At 34.8% G+C, this 19,688-nt stretch overlaps 1 protein-coding gene across 1 annotated transcript in view; it reads left to right on the top strand.

Annotated features, from left to right (window-relative positions):
* The window catches only part of KCNH7 (potassium voltage-gated channel subfamily H member 7), a 187,511-nt gene that overhangs the window by 87,696 nt on the left and 80,127 nt on the right, over positions 1-19,688 (top strand). The window contains exon 3 of the mRNA XM_015868998.2: positions 15,343-15,498. Within this exon, the coding sequence (XP_015724484.1) occupies positions 15,343-15,498 (156 nt within the window). The remainder of the gene's footprint in view (positions 1-15,342; positions 15,499-19,688) is intronic.

The raw sequence follows: 19,688 nt of genomic DNA, 5'->3' as shown, positions 1-19,688 counted from the left end.
ACTAATAGTCTTATTTTGGTCTCTAGAAGAGAAAGGAAAAAGGAAAATCTGGCATGAGGCAATTAAAGACTTAAGATAAACAATCAGAACAGAACATTTATACACAGCATAATGTTCTGACAATTAAAAAATTGCCATTTAACAGGAAAATTACTATTTTTAAACAGTATTTAACAACAAATGAACATCAGCATCTGTTTGAGTAAGGATTTTACTACATGTTTTCTGACAGCTTCAAGAAAACCTTAAGGGTAAATATATCCTTTTTTGATTCTTTAGAAAGGAATAGCCATGAAGATAATGCTACGATCTACTGTACCGGCCCTCATATACTTCCCTAGTGGGGTTATTTGCTGTTTTTATTTTTTTAAACAAGGAAAAAAATGAAGCTACAAAATGCTTCATTAAAGTAATATTAATTTACAACAGAAAATTCCAGCATAGAAAGAATAATAATTGATAATATGCTAATGTGAATCCTGGATGGACTCCTAGTTGGACGCGTATTGACTTACATTCTTATTTTTCAGACACACTTTAATCCTGGTTAATGTTTACACAGTTTTAGGCAATAAATTTTGGCAGAGTAGAGGTGAATTTCCTTTCTTTCACACTGACTTTGAGAGACATCCCAATCTGGAATGATTGCTAGATTTTACTTTGAGACTGAAAACTGCTGGCTTGCAGAACACAAACTGTTCCTGCTTATTTTCTCATGTTAGATTATTTTCTGCTTCCATTCTCCCCTTTAGTACCCTTGCCAGTTATAGTTCAGTGAGGTTTAGCCTCCGCTTTCCTTGGATGCCAAAAGGCTACACAGGGTTGAGAGAGAACTTCAGAAGTCTACTGCAGTATCAGCAGAAGACTGGCACAGAAGTCACAACAAGCCTGAATACAGGAACAATAATATCACACAACTTTAGAAGTAAATAGGCAAAGTGTACTCATAGAAGTGAAAACCATTTGTTCCTTCCAAAGGATATACACTCATTCTAGAGTCATGCAGCATTAGAGTGTCCTTCTGTCTCCAGTTGCCCAATAACAGAGGACAACCTGAGCCTTTTTACAATCAGACTATTTTCACTCTCACAGAAACTTTTTCTCTAAGTGAGGCACATGAATTTGGATATGTTATTTAGGACTACACAGTACAGATACAATCTATTACAACTAGCATTTTGCAGCTAGTTTCAGATATAAACCTGACAGATGCACAAAAGCACAGTGTATCACTGAAACAGGAGCAAATACAATCCAATTTAAAATGTTTTGGATGTGAGAAATTTAATTGACTATTTTGACTGCTGACAAAGAAATTTCAATCCAGTGTTTTCCCACCAAGAAGAAATAAAAGTAAACGTTTAGTTTCACGTACCATTAACGTAGATGGGATTATTTTCATTTTTTTAGCTATTGGAAGTTTTGTTTTGAAACATTTTTACAGTACTTTGCCAATCCTAAGATTTACTCACTTATAAGCTATCACAGGAGATGCAGCGTGCCTGGAGAATCCAGAAAAGAAAAGGATAGCGTACTATAAATTACAACTCAAATCTAAAATTGAGACATTTTAATATTTCCCATTTGAAAGATTAAGTTGTCATGGACAAAAATAATAATAATATAAAATAACATATTCACTTTCATTTCATTGTCTTTCCAAGAAAAAGTAAAAAATTCTACCCTATGGAAATTTGACATTAGCTGAAAATGTCCCACACTACTTCTGTTACACTTTTTCAACTAGACCTTAGCTTAATTAAGAATCACAATAGTGAGATAATAAGCAAACATGAAATTGGTTTTGAAAATGCACTGTGTAGATCCAAAACCATCTCTCACATTTGTGCACATTAAGAGCAATTCATTCAAGATCAGTGTTAGTGAAAAGAATATCAACTTTATCTCATGGACATTTAGATTCATTTCAAAAGACCTTGAAATGAATTCAATTTTCTGCACCATAGAGAGTAGCAGACTTGTTTTGATATCTCCTTGCCCAGGGGCACCGAGATGGATCTGCTTCTAAGGTAACAGCACTACAGTTTCCTTCTACCCAGATTTTCAGGGATATATGAAATCTCCTGTACAGATAAGAAAATAGTGTGAGCTAGAATACAGAGCTGTATGCTGCAGTTCAGGTACTAAGCTGCTTAACATGACAATGAAATCTGAGGTAGACATAGCTCTGTGCCTCAAAGGATTGCTTTGCTGCAACAAAAGAATACCTTTCAGCTACCATTCCCTGCCTCTCCCAAAGTCAATCTGTAATACAAGTAGAAGGCACCTAAGGGGAGAGGGCCACTAAGTAGTTTTTTTATTAAAGTAGAATAAACACCAGGGCAGGAGACTTGCTATCAAATCACACACTTGCATGGATGGAATTTTTTCCAAAACATTTATTCCAACACTTACTTAATTTCTTTACGCAGTGGGGGATTAGTAAATATTTCAGTTCTACTGTCATTTCAAATATGAACATAAAGCATACTATTATAACTACAATATCCAAACAATATAAAGATAAATAAAGTAACACACAATGTTCACAGTACTGATAATGTTTGCCAGGACACTTAAGTCAATGGGACTTCACACAGACTAAAAAACTGTCATCTACATAATTGTATAACTGAATCCCAGCCAATGGGCTTCATTATACTGTTTGTGGGCTTTTTCATTTTGACCTTTACTGCACAATATGTTTTGCCCTTCTTGTTGTATTTATAACATGTTCTATGCGATACTTGCAAAGGAGATTACCACAGATTTAACTACAGCAATTGAAAAGGATGAGCTTGCAATGGACTGTTGCAGTTGTACTCCATAGAAAATGCACATTCTATTAAAACAAAATAAATAAAATAGTTCAGTAAATGGAGTATTTTTATATTTATGGCATGGGCATCAGAAACAACTTAAGTAAAATACAATTTTCACATTTTCATTTCCTGAAATAAAGTTAACTCTATCATCATATAAAATCTGTCAGTCTATAAAGTCTTCCACAAAAAAAATAATAGTATCTCAGACATTTAAGTACATAAAGCAGAGTTTTAGTGTGATCATTCATTTTCCCATCTATCATATTTACTGCTGTAATGAAGCAACAAAGTTCTGAATGTCACACTTTGCACTTACAGCTCTTCTTGTTATTCCACTATTAGTTTTTAATCTTCTATATCAGTCCAGCATATCATGAATTAATTATTGGAGAAGCCATATAGGGTATTCAACTATTCCCTAAAGGGACCAGTTTTCCTTAAAAGGTTCTGTAGTCCGCAGAGAAATGCATAACTCTGCACAAGTCAGGTTTCATCTCCACTCTGTTACCAGAAATGCCCATTGGTCTAGTTTTCCTAAGCAGCTGTCAGATTCTACCAAGTACTCCCATTAAAATTAGAGATTTGGTATAAAATGGCCAATTTAAAAATTAAAGATAAATAATTAAAGGTTGATAATATTGTAAACAATTTGGTTTTATGATGAACATTGATGATAGCATTTCATGTACAGAACACACGTGCTTCTGCCTACATGCATGTGTGCTATACGTATTTTCTGAACGTACAAATTCAAGAAACTGCACAGCTAAGACATCAATGTGCTTCAAATTTCCAAGTACCAATTTACATGAATCTACTATCTACATATAAATCACACTTCCATTTTTCTCACAACAAATCTAAAATGAGACATTTGGGTAACACTAATAAGATACGTGTTACTCAGTTGCTGAGGGTCATCAATTTAGAAAGCTGAATGATAATCAATGCCTAGAGTTATTAAGTTTCAAAATCAACAAGGACTGACTGCAGCAAATAGACTATTATGAGAGAAACACACTTTGACATATTTGACAGGATTCTGCTAAAGGATATTTTCAAGACTGGATATGTGATGACTTAGCATCAACCCTTTTTATTCTTGATTATTAGCCAGAGTTTCATTGCAGCTCAGGCCATTACAAGCAGATTATGAGCAGAGTTCATTTCCCATATAGATACCTAAATAATGAAAGCTGTCTTAACCAGCTTAGTGAACATGTGGTATGACAGAGTGGGCTGTGGCTGTGAACACTGCATTATTTTGTATTATGAATTCCATTTTGTACTATGCCTGAAGCAGGTAATGTCTCAAATGGGTTATTGTAATGCATTTTAAACAGATACTCAAGAAAAATGTATGGACTTTTACAGGAAATTGAAATCCAAGATGTCAAATAAGGCCTTAAAATCAGAACCTAGTTCACTAAGTATTAAGTTTTCTGCAAAAAGTTCATGGATGGGATGAAATGCCAGAGCTTCCAAGAGCCAGAGCACAATCTCTCTCTGAGCAACAAGAATTTAGTCTTCCAGGAAACATTAGGAAATATATTTCAGAATGTCCATTTGCAAAAAGTTTTAACTGTTCTTTAAGTGATTTTGTTTTAGAAATCACAATTTTATTTACCTATTTTGGCAACAATTGTGATCACCTGGAAAACAAAGCTGACAAAATAAAACAAAACACTACATGAAGTCCATCCACACACAGCCTTTTACAAGGTGTGATATCTTTCCTGTCCTCCTCCATTTGGACTTTAGCACATAAAAATTTTATTCTGGTGTTTGTAAGTGGTTTGCCTCATTAGTATTATTCAGTATTGACTTTATTTCCACCCCCCTAATATTTGCACTTCTTCCCAACAAATAGCAATGTTTTGCTATTAAATGCTTTAGATTTAGATGCTCAACTTAGAAATCTCACTCCCTCACTCCATGGAGTTGCTTACCATTTTTCTAGCACCAAAAAATGAAAAAGGAAAAAAAAAAAAAAACCAGAAACCTACCCAAAGATATTCTTCACTGCCTTTAAATTTATCGCCTGAAGTGAACTGGGCAAGCATTTTCTTTCTTGTCCACTGCAAACAGCAGGGTTACAGTACACACACACATAAACGCAGGCAGGAAGCCACATGAAGTATTAAGTAAGCATTCAGTCCTCAGCTATGTCCTAGGGCAATTGTCCAGTGACTTGTGGGAGGGCACCATGCCAATCTAACAGATGGACACACATATGGGTAGTCAGTACATCATGTGAAGCCATCAAGTATGGATACTAAGGGCATGATTCCAACCTAAGAACATGAGCTTTCTGTGAAGGTTAAGGGGATGTTAAGCTGGCTTTACATTCAAAAATAAAGAATAAATTCCAATTCAATGTTGGGTAACAGTTATGCTCTTAGTTAATCAGGTAGAATTGTTAGTAGATAAAGAGAGGGTTTTTTTTTTTCTAACAGAATGATTACAAGGTAAGGTTTTAACATTTCACAAGGCATATGTTATTCTGACCAATAAACAAGAATTATTTGGGGGGGAGATCTAGTTAGTGATACTGATTTTGCACTGGCAGTGCTTTGACCCTGCATCACCATCTGGTCCTTGACTCTTCCCAACAGGAAGACAGGAAACAGCTATTTGAGCAGTGATTGCTGCCCAGATAGCCAAATGCATCCTCCAGCATCCATTACTGGAAGGGTCAGAGTTTGTAACCACTGTCCATTCGTGATGGGAATGAGAATGGAAGAGCAACCTCTCCACAAAACTTGCCCTGAAGACCATTGCCAATGTATATCCTACAGCCTTCTACTGCTGTGTCCATCAGCAGAGAGAGAAGGTTAGGAGTCATGCCTTGTGAATTTCATTCACTGTTACACTGCCATAAATGCAAGAATGGGCCAAAGTCTGCTGCTGAAATGAGATCCTACCCCATTATTAAAGGAAGACCATAGGAATCTGACCGGATAATGGATCTAGCAGCTGACTAGATAGAGTACATGAAACTGTTCCCAAGGATAGGGGAGAGCCAGCATCTTTGTTTACAGGGCAATGTGTATCCACAGCAAACCTGGGGCAGGAAGCACTGAATTCCTGTTGAACTCAGATGTTTGGAAGAAAAAAAAGAAATAAAAATTTATGAAGATAAATAGCATAAAGGTTGTGCCCAAAACAACTTGTCTGTTTCTTTCAGCTTGATCTAAAAACATGGAGAGATGGTTCTGATGGTTCATTCTAAGGGCTACAGCTTGAATTATCTGCTTTCAGCTTCCAGACATTTAGGTTCTTTCTGCTAGACTGGACACCTCCTTGGTATTCTTGTACACTTTCCATGAAACAATTGATAGTAATAATGTAAGTCACTCCTCAAACTACTTTTTATAAAGTAACAAAGCCTTATGACTTTAAGATTGACACCAAAAGAAATTTCTGAAACATACAGTTCCTCTGCTTTGTTTATGTCCTCTTCAATTTTTCAATGTTCTTTAAGAATTCAAATGCCTGAAAATGTGTTCAATATTCCAGTTTTATTCCCCAGTGCTACATATAGAGTAAGAAGTCAAATTTTCCTTACATGTGTTTATGTGGGCCATTCTTTCACATTATCCTGAAATTTCTACTGTGAAATTGCATTCTAGGACATAGCTACCTTTTATCAGTTTGGGCCTATGTGCTCTGGTTCTATAACTGCGCTAATAAATTTATCATTTTAGAATGTTTTTGTTTGCATTTAGTATTTCACTTACAGAATAATATAATTCTTCTGTTTTACCTCATTACCATGCTGTCAGCTACTTCACATTCACTTATTTCACATATTTTAGAGAAGTGATTTTATTTTTTCTCACAATATTTTCAAAGCACATGAATACCACTATGGACATTTGTGGGAACATTTACTAGAAACTCTAGTACTGCTTTTCCACTAATGACTTTTTGGAATCTACCTGTCAATTTATAAACCAGGTAAAAAGCTTTTTTAATAAGTTTAATGCTATTATTTAATTATTATATTATGCAGCAATCAGTAAAATACAATACAGAAAGCACATGTCTGTGATGGGTATTTGGTTGCTATTCTGTAAAAAGAATATAATCATAAAATCGAATTTCTTGTCCATTAATAATGTCTATATTACCATACTAAGTGACTTCATATTCCTATCAAGTATTTTTCATTGCATTAATCTAACATCACATTTCATTATTTTTCTTAGAACTGGTGTCAGGCTCACTGCCATACATCATTCCAATCACTATAACCCTCTTTTGAAGGCTGGCACAGTATCACTATTATTCTAAACTCCTGGAACTTTGCCCAGCAAGATATGTTAAGAGGTTACAGTTGTAGAATGCTCAACTGACACCTAGAACGAAGTCAGATGACTTTGCTGGCGTTTTGGATCTAGCAAAGAATTGATGCAATTCATAGTAAAAATGGAAAGAGAAAACTCCATTATAGAGAACTATTCTGACTCTTCTGAAAAATAAATAAATAAATAAATATTTTCTTAAGGGATTTGTCTCCTTACTGCAAAATTATCCGCGCATAATCATTAATAATTTTACAGCAACTGTTGCTATTGAGATTGTAATGGGCTTTCACTATTATTGGATTTATCTTTTGCTTAACCTACTTAAGATACCTGCTTCCTTTCCTTAGACTTGCTCTTATGTTGTCACATTCCTCTGTCAGTGTTTTGTATAAAATATATCAGTCTCCACAGATGCGTATTTACTGTCTGTTATCTGTTAACTACATAGCTTATTTGCTATTTGCTACCTTCACTTTTGCACTGAAACCAAATGGAGTTGTAGCTAAGATTTTCTGCATGTTTGCATCGCTACTGTTTTGTTAAATAACATCTTCATTAAGAATTCCAGACATTCATTCACATTTTATCTGATTTCTCCTCTCAATTATTTCCACCTACAGTTTTCTCAATCACAGAAAACTACCCATTTAGAAGAACCAACATTTTACCATGTGTTCTTTGTTAGTCTGCATTGATTGCAGTCAGGTCATGAAAACCCTTAAGGCAGTCATGAACTTCTGGTCCAGTAAGTTATTCATATTTATCAATTCTAATGAGAACCTAAGTTAAAAGTACACCATGCTCAGTATGGTGCCTTTCCATTAGAAAACAATTTTTGTCTTTTTATTTTAAATATTTCAGGAGCATGAAACCTCCAGTGCATAGAGCTCCCACCATTTTTATTAATATGAATTCAAAATTCCATTATTTTCTGTTATCAAGAACTCCAGAATACCAGATCACGCCTTTGACTAGCAAATCACTTTTAGCTGCTCCCTTTACCCTGAGGTTACATCCCACCGTTTTACAATTCCAGTAGCATGACTACTGCCATCACTTTTCATGACTGGTTTTCCTACTCCAAGGATTTCTAGATCATCCACTTTGTTACTAAGACATAATTATCACAAGAATCTCTTATTTTGTGAGAAACGCATCTGTATTTATAGAATGCTACTCCTTACACTCGGCCAATGGAGCTGGATGCACATTCCATTTGTGAAAGCCTGCAGTAATAAGAGTTATTTCTCTTTTGCCTCAGGAGACCTGATGTTGATTTCTGTTTTTCTATGTCACCCTTTGTACCACTTGTACATTGACTGTTTCATGTCTTCTTTTTTATCTCTATTAATAATTACATTACACAAACAAAACAAAGAAAAAAAATAATATCCTTGGAATGACTCAGTGGGGGTGAAACAGAAGCTGGATCACTACTTCATGGCACACTCAAATGCCTGAGACGAATGAAATTAATCAAACTGAGCTCTGGCTTTTATTTATTTATTTATTTTCCCCATTCTGCTTTGTAAGGTTTTTCAATTAGTTCTTAAAATAGTTTATACAGTTTAATTTGGGGAAATAAATGAGGTTACTTTCACAAAAAAATGTCTTAATCTGCACTTTTTCTGCAAGATGGACAATATTCAACAGACCCGAGCTCCCTTTTCTCATGAACATAATAAGACATTTCTCAGTTGAATGCCCAGAGGATCATGCTTTTAATGAGGGTTTAGAAAAGAATAGCTAGAGAAAGGGGGGGGGAGGGGAAAGAAGAAAAATAGAGAGAAAGAAAAGAAAGAAAAAAATACATTTTCAATTTTAGCACACACAATTGAATAAATGCTAACTCTTACCAAACTAGCTACAAAATAAGAAACTAGGATCACTTTTTGTCACCCAGCTGTATTTTGTTAATGACTTATATTTAAAATATATGTACCCTAAAATCATCGCATGATGCTTGTAAACATGTGTTAAAGCTGCTGTTCTTTATTTTGTCACAAAAGCATGAAAGAAAACGTGCCCTACCATTGGTTTTCACCTTGAGCTAAACATCTGTCTGTTTGTTGAGCGCTATGCTTTAAATAAGCCCACTGAAAACATGAATGAAGGAAGTCGAAGTAGCTAATTTTCACAATGAAACAGTTGTTTTCAAAACTACTTTAATTACACGTAGTTCTAATTAAAGTAATCCCGACCACTATGACCTTTCCTAATTAAAAATTACCTGTATAGACTCGTCTTGAAGAATGAATGAAAATGACTTAAACTGTGAGTTAAAGTGCTATGTAAATGAATGTTGACAACTGAAAACATAGTATAACAAATTCATTTTTGGAGTGTAGATAAATTATGCTCCTTGAGCTGTTGTTACAGAATTTTCATCTACTCCTTCAACGTCAGAAATTAAGCTGTCATTTAATCACTGATCATGATCAAGAGGTACTGATCAATGTCCAGTGACATTGGATATTCATCATTCTTGTTGACAGTCATAAAACTCTAGACAAGAAATTTTAATATGTCCACATCTCACAAGTATCATTCAGCTTAGCAAAAAAAAAAATGGATTTTCTGTACACCATTAACCCTGAACCCATTATCTTTTATGTTTCCAGTTAAATGAACAATTAAAAACAATTTTCTCTCAAGGGAATATTTTTTTTTGCACTACAGGAAAAAAAAAAAAAAAAAAAAAAAAAAGCATTATTATTAAATATTGTCTTTAAAAAACATCAAATATTTCATTTTGAAAAGTCCAAGTCATACATTTCAGTTTTTCACTTTCTAAAACAGTGCTCTATTGCTTGTAATTTTCCTCATGAAAAAGACCAGTGATGAAATTCATCAAGTGTACTATATCCTAAAATCACCACAGCTGTGCTGCAAGTGTACAAAAAAATCAATCGTTTATCCAAAGAAAACAAAAGGAAAACCATAAAAGAGGTTGCAGCAAGGAGGGTGTTGGTCTCTTTTCTCAGGTGACAAGTGATAGGATGCAAGGAAATGGTCTCAAGTTGCACCAGGGGAGGTTTAGATTGGATATTAGGAAGAATTTCTTCACAGGCAGGGCAGCTACCCATTGGGACAGGCTGCTAAGGGAAGTGGTAGAGTTCCCTCGAAATATTTAATTGATGCTTGTACATGACCCCAAGGTAAGTGATTTAGTGACTCAGTAGGTGAGCTTGATGGTTAGATTTGTTCATCTTGAAGTTCTTTTCCAACCTTTTATGGTTCATACAGTCTGTAATATATAAAACACAAACAACAATATAATCCTCTCTGGATATTCAAAGTACAGCTTGCAAAGCACTTACAGACAATGATTAATGTATCCAGAGATGTAGCCCTCAGTGCAATATGCCCAGACCTTCCACGCCTAACTGCTAAGCATCTAATCAAGTATTGTGAGTGGTGCACTCATTTCCATGGAATCAGGAAAAATAATTGCATATAGAACAACATTCCCATTAACAAATCAGAGACACTGCTTTTCAAAAGCAGCAATACTTGCTGTGTTCTTCTGGAAGAAAAAGCATGTGTAATAAATGTCCTAGGCAAAATTTAGGGGCTAAATTACTCCAACTAACACACCAGCTTTGTAAAAAAATATTAGTAAGAACTCATTCAAAAAGCAATTTCAGACCCAGCTTTCACCCCATCATGTGTACTACAGTCTTTATCTCCAAGAAATATCAGTTTGAGAGAGCATTTAAGACTGCCTTCATTCAGCCTGTGCTCCACAGATATGCCCCCTGGCAAAACTCAAATGTAGCTTTGAGGTGAAATAGGTAGAAAGAAAACAGCCTATATTGCATTTTCTGCATCAGCTGTGGAACTTACATAAGTCTTTAGTCCTTCTAAAAATAGTTTTCAGAATGTTTCACTCTGGGCTCTTTGTTTTTTTTTTTCGGGGGGTGGGGGGACGGTTCCTACTTTTGAGCATAAAACATTTATGTTAGTTTATTTTTTATTTCCATGGCAAACATTATTCTGTGTCTTCTGTACATGTTAATATGTGCTTGTATAACAAAGCACTAGGAAATAGTATCTCCATATAAAATGCATTTAGTATTACAGTTAATGATCACAGCTATACTAGGGTAAGCATAGAAGGTTAGCAACAATTGTACCAATGAAGAAATGAAAGGAATGCTGGAGCAAGGAGTGGAATTGTATTTATCTAGCTCTGGAATTCCAGTATAAATGCAATTACAGGGAGAGAAGATTAGATATTTACGTAGCACGCTCCAACAGTGAACTTGTCCACATTCTCCAGAGGGTAACTTTTCTTGGTTTGTGAGTTTAAAAATTATTCCCACATCTTTAAACGCTGTAATTTCATATATTACAAAACCTATGTCAGAACTTCAATCAAATCTTAGCATCAGCAACCATTTCAGTGATAGCACCTATTCAATATGGAGAGGGGAGTGATATGTCAAAGGAAATAGTTCCTGTTTAATTGCTGAAATCTCACTCATAAATATCAGCCAAATATACTCTTCCTCATCTCTGCCCATCCCTCTTAAAAATAGCTATTCAACTGAAGTGTAATATATTTCAACCTGCCATCTATTTTTAGTTTTCTTCTGCTATAAATCTTTTTAAAGAGTCAGGCATACAGATACATCTGCAGTACATTTAATGGGAAGCTGTGAATTCCCCATTCTTGCCACACAAGTAGTTCAATTTCCATCAGATGGAACTGGAAAATGGTGACATAAAGACACATCATAAGATATAGGTAAAAGATAAATAGGAATGTACAGCCCATTACCCAGAGTTCTGCATGGAAATATGCCAGACACATTTTAATAACACAGGACTGATACCAACAAATTCAATTGTGAAAATGGAATCTAGAGATCCTCTACATTACATTTAGTTTCTTTATTCATTTTTATGCAGTTTTGGATACAACACTATTTTTTATGCTTCAGTCCTACCAGTTCAAATTAAAAGTAAAGTACCACCTGTACTCTGTGTTGTATTTTTTTCTTGCTTGTTTTTCTTGAATAAAATTGTTGAGTTTCTACTTACTGTTACAGTGATCAAACTCTAATAATAGCAAAGTAGTAAAAAAAAATGCAACTATGAAAAAATATTCAACTTAATTACTAATAAAAATGGAACTACACAGACTCTCTTGAGTTCCTCTTCATTAAAATGCCACTAAAATTAAGACTAAGCTTAGTAAACTATTTATTGCTGGGTATACTTAGTTGCATTTCTACTATAGTTGATAGTTTAATATCTTAAATTAAACTGTAAGTAATAGACTGTATATTTGTAATTCATCTGTTTAAAGTTTCCACCTCTGAGAGAAGATGATATGAGCATTTATTTTGATCAAAGCATGTTAGATCATACTGTTGGGATGTGGAGAGTACTTATTTCCAAAATAATCAAGGTAATTATTTAATAACAATTTAAAGAGTATCCAGCTTCTGTCATTTGTCCCTATCATAAAATTGCCACATAGCAGAATTCGTACAAGATTGATGGAAGATTCACCTATATGTTTCTTTCAGATCTTTATTCAAACAGACAACAGGACCATTTAGATCTGGAAACACGGCCAGCATCTCTGCCTTTAACTTCTGTCTTTTTTTTTTAGTTGTTGTTCCTAGCAGACAAGTTGTTGCTGGCTCTCTCTTTTTCTGCTTTGATTTATTCCTTCTCACCTTCAATTTTAAATAAACAGAACTCACTATGGATTGTATGGCTAGTATCTACATTGGACTACATGTACACTACAGCAGCATAAAATTATCATAAGCCTCGCAAATGCTAACATGAGGACAGCTCATCCAGAAATATACGTGCGCACACAGAGAACATACTCAAAATCTTTCTTTCCATAGACTTAATCAGTTGTCCAGAGGAGCTCTAGGAACAAAAAAAAATAACTGAGAAGTCACAAATGCTTTGGCACAGAGAGCCAAGGTTGGTTCCAAAATACATTGGAACTGCTCTCAGCCACAATTAAGTCAGTCCTTAAATTCACACTGAAGTGGGGGAGTCCAAATTCTTTGATGGTGAACTGCGCTTAGCAACTGTCACACTCATGCAGAGCAAGAGTGGTAGAGCCATCCAGCAGAACCATAACAGATTTTCAAGGGTTCTGGCAATACAAAGCATGGCACTTTTGAAGCATGAGGACAATTACCTGAATGCCACAGTACCTCATCTCTCAGAGATCCTTTGACATATGTAACAGCCTATGAAAACAGTGCTGAACGGATTGTTCCCATTGTACATGCCCCAAATACTTCTATGTGCAGCTTCAATTTTAACTCTGGGATCACTGGAGCATGTTCTTACATCATGGACTGTTAAACAGCTTTGTGTCCGTTCACAGATGCAAATCCCTAGGTCCAGTACAAGAGAAGCTTCTAAATACTGAATTTTCTATATAAAAGATAGATACTGTCTTTACTCAGCACTATGGGAAGCATTTCAGATGGTAAAGTATTACTGTCTTCAAAAGGCAGGAAAGCTTTCAAAGAGGTGTGTAGCTCATTTGCAAAACCTAATCAACATTTCACCCAGAGCTGTTCACTGCTTTTCAAATCCAAATGCTCCTCAGTCTGGTACTACCTCCAATTCTTTCTTTGTTTGAGGCAGAGGTGTCAGGCTGGGGGATATCTGCTCAATTTATAAAAATCACATGTCAAATCACAAGCTGTACCACGATTTTATCTATTTATTTTTTTTTATGCAACTTAGCTTATCTTTCCAAATTACTGATAAATACAATTTTGACTGCTTAATCTCAATGTGTATTTTTATTAATTGGGAGAAAACGCAAGGATTACTTTAAATTCTCTCCAGACCCTCTGTTTAACCAGTCTATGTTGCAATGCTTGGCCTGAAGCACTTCTATTTTTAGCTCTAATGGAACAGTCTTAAATTGCCTATTTTCTGTTTACTAAAGTCATTGAGCTTGTTACCATGGAAACTGAGGCAAGTGCCACAGCTTAACTGTTTTATTAAATGGATTGAAGGCGCAGCTGCAAAACTTGAAAGGCCAGCACATCAATATTATACATAGCCTGAACTGCCATACATGCCATACTAAATATGACAAACCAGAGTCTAATCTTTGCTATGATTTAAACCTTTAATTTCTCTCATCAATAGAGAAAAAGTGTAACCAAGATCAGGAATCTGTTTTTGTCAAACTATACTGCCTATCAAACTATACTGCATTTGTAAGGGTAAATTGCAAACGATGTACACTAAGCCAGTCCCCAGTTATCTGGACAAGACATTATCTCACAGTTGTGTTTGCACAAAGCATTTAGCTCATCATTGTATTGCTTATAGCAATCACATTGTTTTTGGAAATGCTATACTCAGTTTAAAGGGGAATTAAATAAATCTAATGACATCAGCAAATGAATATTCTTTCAAATGCTACATTAGAAGATTTAACACAAAGCATTTTTTAATTAGATATTTGAGAAGTAATACTCTGAGAAATAGAGGTGTTATGAAGTTGCACCATTTCATTTCAATGTAAGTAGGGTGTGCTCCATATTTACGCAAACAAAAGTACTTCCTCTCCATGCTTCAACTTGAGTATAATATTTCAACTAAATATTCCAAAGAATTAGTAAAAATTACTACATTCAGAAGTTTTTCTTGTGAGGGAATACAGAACTCTCTAAGATCAGACAGATAACAAATATAGTTTTTAAACACAAACCTAAGCAACGTTCTACAACCCCCAATGGAATGAGAGCTAAAATAAGAATAGTGATATATTTACATCCATAAATATTTGATGACTGATTCATCCTGTTGTAATAGAACCAACAGCTCAAAGAATGTATGACATTTAGAAGAATAGGGTTCTGCTTTCTTCAAGTGTTCTTGTTGGAATGGTGTTTGGATTGCTACCTTTGGTACAAAATGCCTCTGCATCACAAGTTTGTCTGTATAGCTACTTCCAGTGAATATAAAACAAAAATCAAACATTTTTTAAAAAAGAGATCTTTCAGAAGATGTAATAATCAAATAAATTATCGAAATATATATCTCTTATTGTGAGAATGCATGTTGTTAAAATATAGTGAGCTTGATGTTCAACTGTTAAATTCAAGGAAATATCTTCAATATCTGTTAGCGTAACTGGATTTAAAAATAATGAAAATCCCTTTGATTAATATATATATTTTTTAACCTTCCTTGTGCAGGGTCTACCTTCATCTGCAATACTCACATAATTCCAGTGAAAAATCAAGAGGGAGTAGCAATGATGTTTATTATCAACTTTGAGTATGTAACAGATGAAGAGAACATTGCATCTCCTGAGAAGTGCAACCCAATATTGCCATCCAAACTTGTAAATCGTAAGTAACTCAATGAAAGTTCTCTGCTTACCTCTGTTCTTAGCTGAGAGTAATTAATTGAGCAATACTAATAACAGAGAAATAGCACAAAAAATGTTGGTTTATATTCATTCTTGAATGAAAGAATTGTCAAATTTAGAAAACTCCACAAGAGTCCACTTCTTACATGGTGAACAGTGTAGCTTTCTGCCCCACTATATGCAGATCAGGTGCTCTTTTGCTGACCTCCATGTACTAAGTGCAGCAACAGCGCATGTTCCATCTGCTTTGCATCTCTATGCACATTCCCTGCTATCACTCCTGAGATCCCCAAAACACATTCTCATTTGTACAAGCTTTTAGTAGAGCACAGCATGCTCCAATAGTGAATGTTAACACTCTCCTCCAAGTCTGGTTGGCTCAGCAACAGCTGGAAATGCCTTTTCACACTCTAATAATCTTTAACGTTAGTATGATAAAGGAGCCTGGAACCTAAGCTTTCAAATCAACACTTCAGCTTTCTGTAGACAGAAAGCAAAGACAGTTACAACCTGCAAGAACTGAGGGGCAAATTTTCCCAGTGTAAACACAGTGTGCTACCTTTGTGATTATATGCTGTTATAATTTCAGTTATATTGATAAGACTGTGAGAAGCAAGCCTGTAGCAACGCATAACAGCATTACCAGGTTCTTCCCATTAGTCGTAATCTAGACTTCCTGCACTGTGTCTTCAGCACAGAATTAGTTAGATGTCATTCAAAGCTCTGTGACACCAAAAACTACATAAACTGCCCCCTACTGTTGTGGAAACATTCACATTTTTAAAACCTTGTAGTTTACCTCTACAATTAATGGGGATTGCCTACAAAGCAGCATTTTCATCAAGCCTAGGGAAAGAGCTGACTGGATCAGTTCAAATGGACAAAAGTCATTCCAGTTACAGCTATATAATTCTACAAGGGCAGTAGATATAAAATAATGAAATCTACTATTGGTGGAAGCTGGCAGCTTAATAATTGCTAATAAAAGCATGTGATATTTCGCAATATTTCTCACAATAATTTGAAACTCTTAAAAATCCAAAATCTTGGGGTTTTTATATTTTATACTTCTCCTTACTCTGTTCTTTAAAAACAGCTACACTGCTTAAGAGCTCAGAAAAACAGATAGTGTTTTCTGTTAACATCATGATAAAAAGCCAGTTAAGAAATATCAAAAAAAAAAAAAAGATTGCATCAGAAAAGAAATGAAAAAAATTACATGAAGTAAACCCCACTTGTATTTTATTTCTACTTCAGGATGCTGTGATTTCATGCATTTGGAATATTTTACTTCCTGGTTTAAAATAACACTTCCTGGTTTTGTAACATAGTAAAACTGTTCAGTTGGTTTGTGCTGACAAAGTAAAAGGTAAAAAACCTGTTTAGGAAAGAATAAAAAAATAAAAAAAATAAAAAGCTTCATGACCTGAAAAAGAGCTGCTTTCTCTGTCATCTCTGATACATCAGTATATACTTTAAAGTGTTGTCACTTGCCATATTCTAAAGTAAAAGCCGCTAAAGAGGACATCCACACACGCACAAAAAAGCACTTAGTGAAAACATCTCTTTCCTGTTTTACAGTAGTTACGCCTGACATGAACAAGGAATCTCCATGCTGAGTGTGCTTTAAAAATACATGGTTGGAGCTCCATGGCCCACTCAAAAACTGAGAAAGTTCAAGATGTAATGAAGGGAAGGTTACTTAAACCATTTTCTGCTAGTGAGTTTAGCCAGATGCCAAAAACTGGCATGAACTACAGCAGGCACGTGGCTGCTCTTACTTCCACCCAGTCACTTGTGTTGTCAGAGCAGACTGTTATGTGGGCAGGGTGGTGATACAATATGCTACACAGCCAAAAATTCCTCTCTGTAGATAGGATTTTCAAGAAAGGGGCCAACTTGTACAAAGTTGTTGTATTTTTTTTTATCAGACCTTGAAGATGTTATGAACAGGCTAATTTGAACAAAACCAAAAGACAAAACCTTGAAATTCAGAAAGGGCAGAGTCCATTTAGGCAGTAGAATTCATCAAAAACATGTCTTTAAATCAGTCATATTCTCAACATTAAAAAAAAAAAAATGCAAAAAGCAGATTCTAAGAAGAAGTTCATTTTTTAATCTTACTCTGATTAGATTATGCAGCATCAGGTAAAAGAACTCTTTCCATTGGATAACATAAAAAATTGACAGTAATGGGTACAGGTTCACAGAGAAGAAAAAAAAGAAAGAAAAAAAAGAAAAAAGTTTTTAAAACTGTGCAACCAATTTAGAGAATTGAAATAGAAAGAGGACAACCAGTCACATAACAAGTACAATGCATCTCTGACAAACAACAAAGATAAGCAACAGCTAATGATAAAAGACAAAAGATTTCAGATTGCATTAGCATCTACTACCCAGAAGGAAACAGATCATGAAAGATTTCTTCCCAGAACTCCTTAGATTGAGTTTTCTCATATTACAATGGCTTTTCAACATAAGAGAAAATAAAAATGACTGAGTCAGGTTGCAGAAAAGAAGTACTAAAACATGCCAACAGGAAACAAAAAAGGTTTTTTATTAAAACAAAAACAAAACAAAAAAAAAAAACACTTCCACACTTTCAGTTTTCTCTAGTTGATCTATTATTACAAGTTGACATCAAATTTATCAAATGTAAGCAGAAAACCTATCTTTTTTTCCTAAAAGCATCTATCCTGCCAGATGCAGCCAGCTGTCCTTAATGAAATCACTTAGAATGGGGCTCCCCAAGACTGAAGGCAAATGCACTCAAAGAGAAAAGAGCTTTGGATGCCATACATACAGTGCAGTCTGTTTTTGAAGGCTTGTACACAGGAAAGAAAGACTGCAACCTGTTAAAGCATATGCAAACAAAGACCAATGGAACACAACGGGCATTTGCTAGATTGAGCTCAGAGGATGGATAGAGGGAAAAGTAAAGTTGCACCAGTTGAATACTGACATTTTAAACAGCATTTGCAATTTCTTTAGAACCTGAATCTTTTCTTTTATGGCACTCCTATGGCTAATACAGCCAGGTTCTGATTCACCACTGTGCCCAGCAGATTACAATAATAGATTTAAGAAAAAGTGCACTAAATTTCCAGGAGTCAGATGACCACATTTGAGTATAAATTATTTTATTTCTAGTCTGGTACTCAAGAGCTCCTGTCACATATGCAGGCAGAGCTTGAATAGGCAGTAATGTGAAAAGTAAAGATACTGGCTTCACAAAGGCCATGGAAAAAAAATCCTTTCAGCTGATCCTTTTGTTCCCTTTATTCTTCTTTACAAGAATGTACCATCACTTTTCAGTGGTAGTCTGACTAATGTTCTGTAGTGAAATAGCTAAGTTTTTAATAATCCAGTATGCACCAAACCTGTAAAGAAATACTAAATCACAGCTGACTGGCTTTTCTCTCTTCTGTGTTACATTGTTTCCACGCTTCACCACAATTCTATTTTTTCCCAAGATAAGCCATTCCACTAGTAAACAAAAAAGACACAATGTAAGACTCCTCTTGGGGAAAGAAATAGAAAACAAAGCAGTTCTCAGACTTTAAACTTCTAAGAAACTTAATGCTTTATCTACCCAATTTGTATATTCAGAGAAGTGAGGAAATTTCTTCTGTAGACATAATTGGGAACATATCTTCCCAATAAGGATGTTTTTGTATAATGTTCAGTTAAAGTGAGACAGGTACTGATTTCTGCTATAGATGACCATTCCTCATCAAATTGCTCTAAGTTTTTTGTTCATTTTCATTCAGTTTTAAATAACCTCATTTGTTTTTCAGTGCCTTTTCTTAGGTCGTGTAAATGGTCTTGTAATTCCAGAAATTAAATTCTGTAAGCAAAGGTGTTATTAACTTTATCCCACTTCACTATATTTGTGAAGCGTTTGAAGGTATAAATAGCTACTTTTTAAACATTATGGTAAATATTTAGCTTAATGAAGTGTTAAGGTCAGAGCTTTCGAGCCTAAAGAATTGTTTACTCATAAAAAACAGCTAGTTCTTATGGGCTGTTCTCTGCCACAGCAGAGAAACTTAACTGATTAGTTAATTAATTATTATTTATTAATTATTTTATAATTATTTTATAATTATTTTATAATTAATTAATTATTAATAAGATTAACTTAACTGATAAGTTAATATTTGCCAAAAG

The sequence above is a fragment of the Coturnix japonica genome, chromosome 7, assembly GCF_001577835.2.
Source record: "Coturnix japonica isolate 7356 chromosome 7, Coturnix japonica 2.1, whole genome shotgun sequence".
In the NCBI taxonomy this organism is placed as follows: domain Eukaryota; kingdom Metazoa; phylum Chordata; class Aves; order Galliformes; family Phasianidae; genus Coturnix; species Coturnix japonica.
The sequence above is the reverse complement of the archived record's forward strand: the minus strand, read 5'-3'. Positions and strand labels throughout refer to the sequence as shown.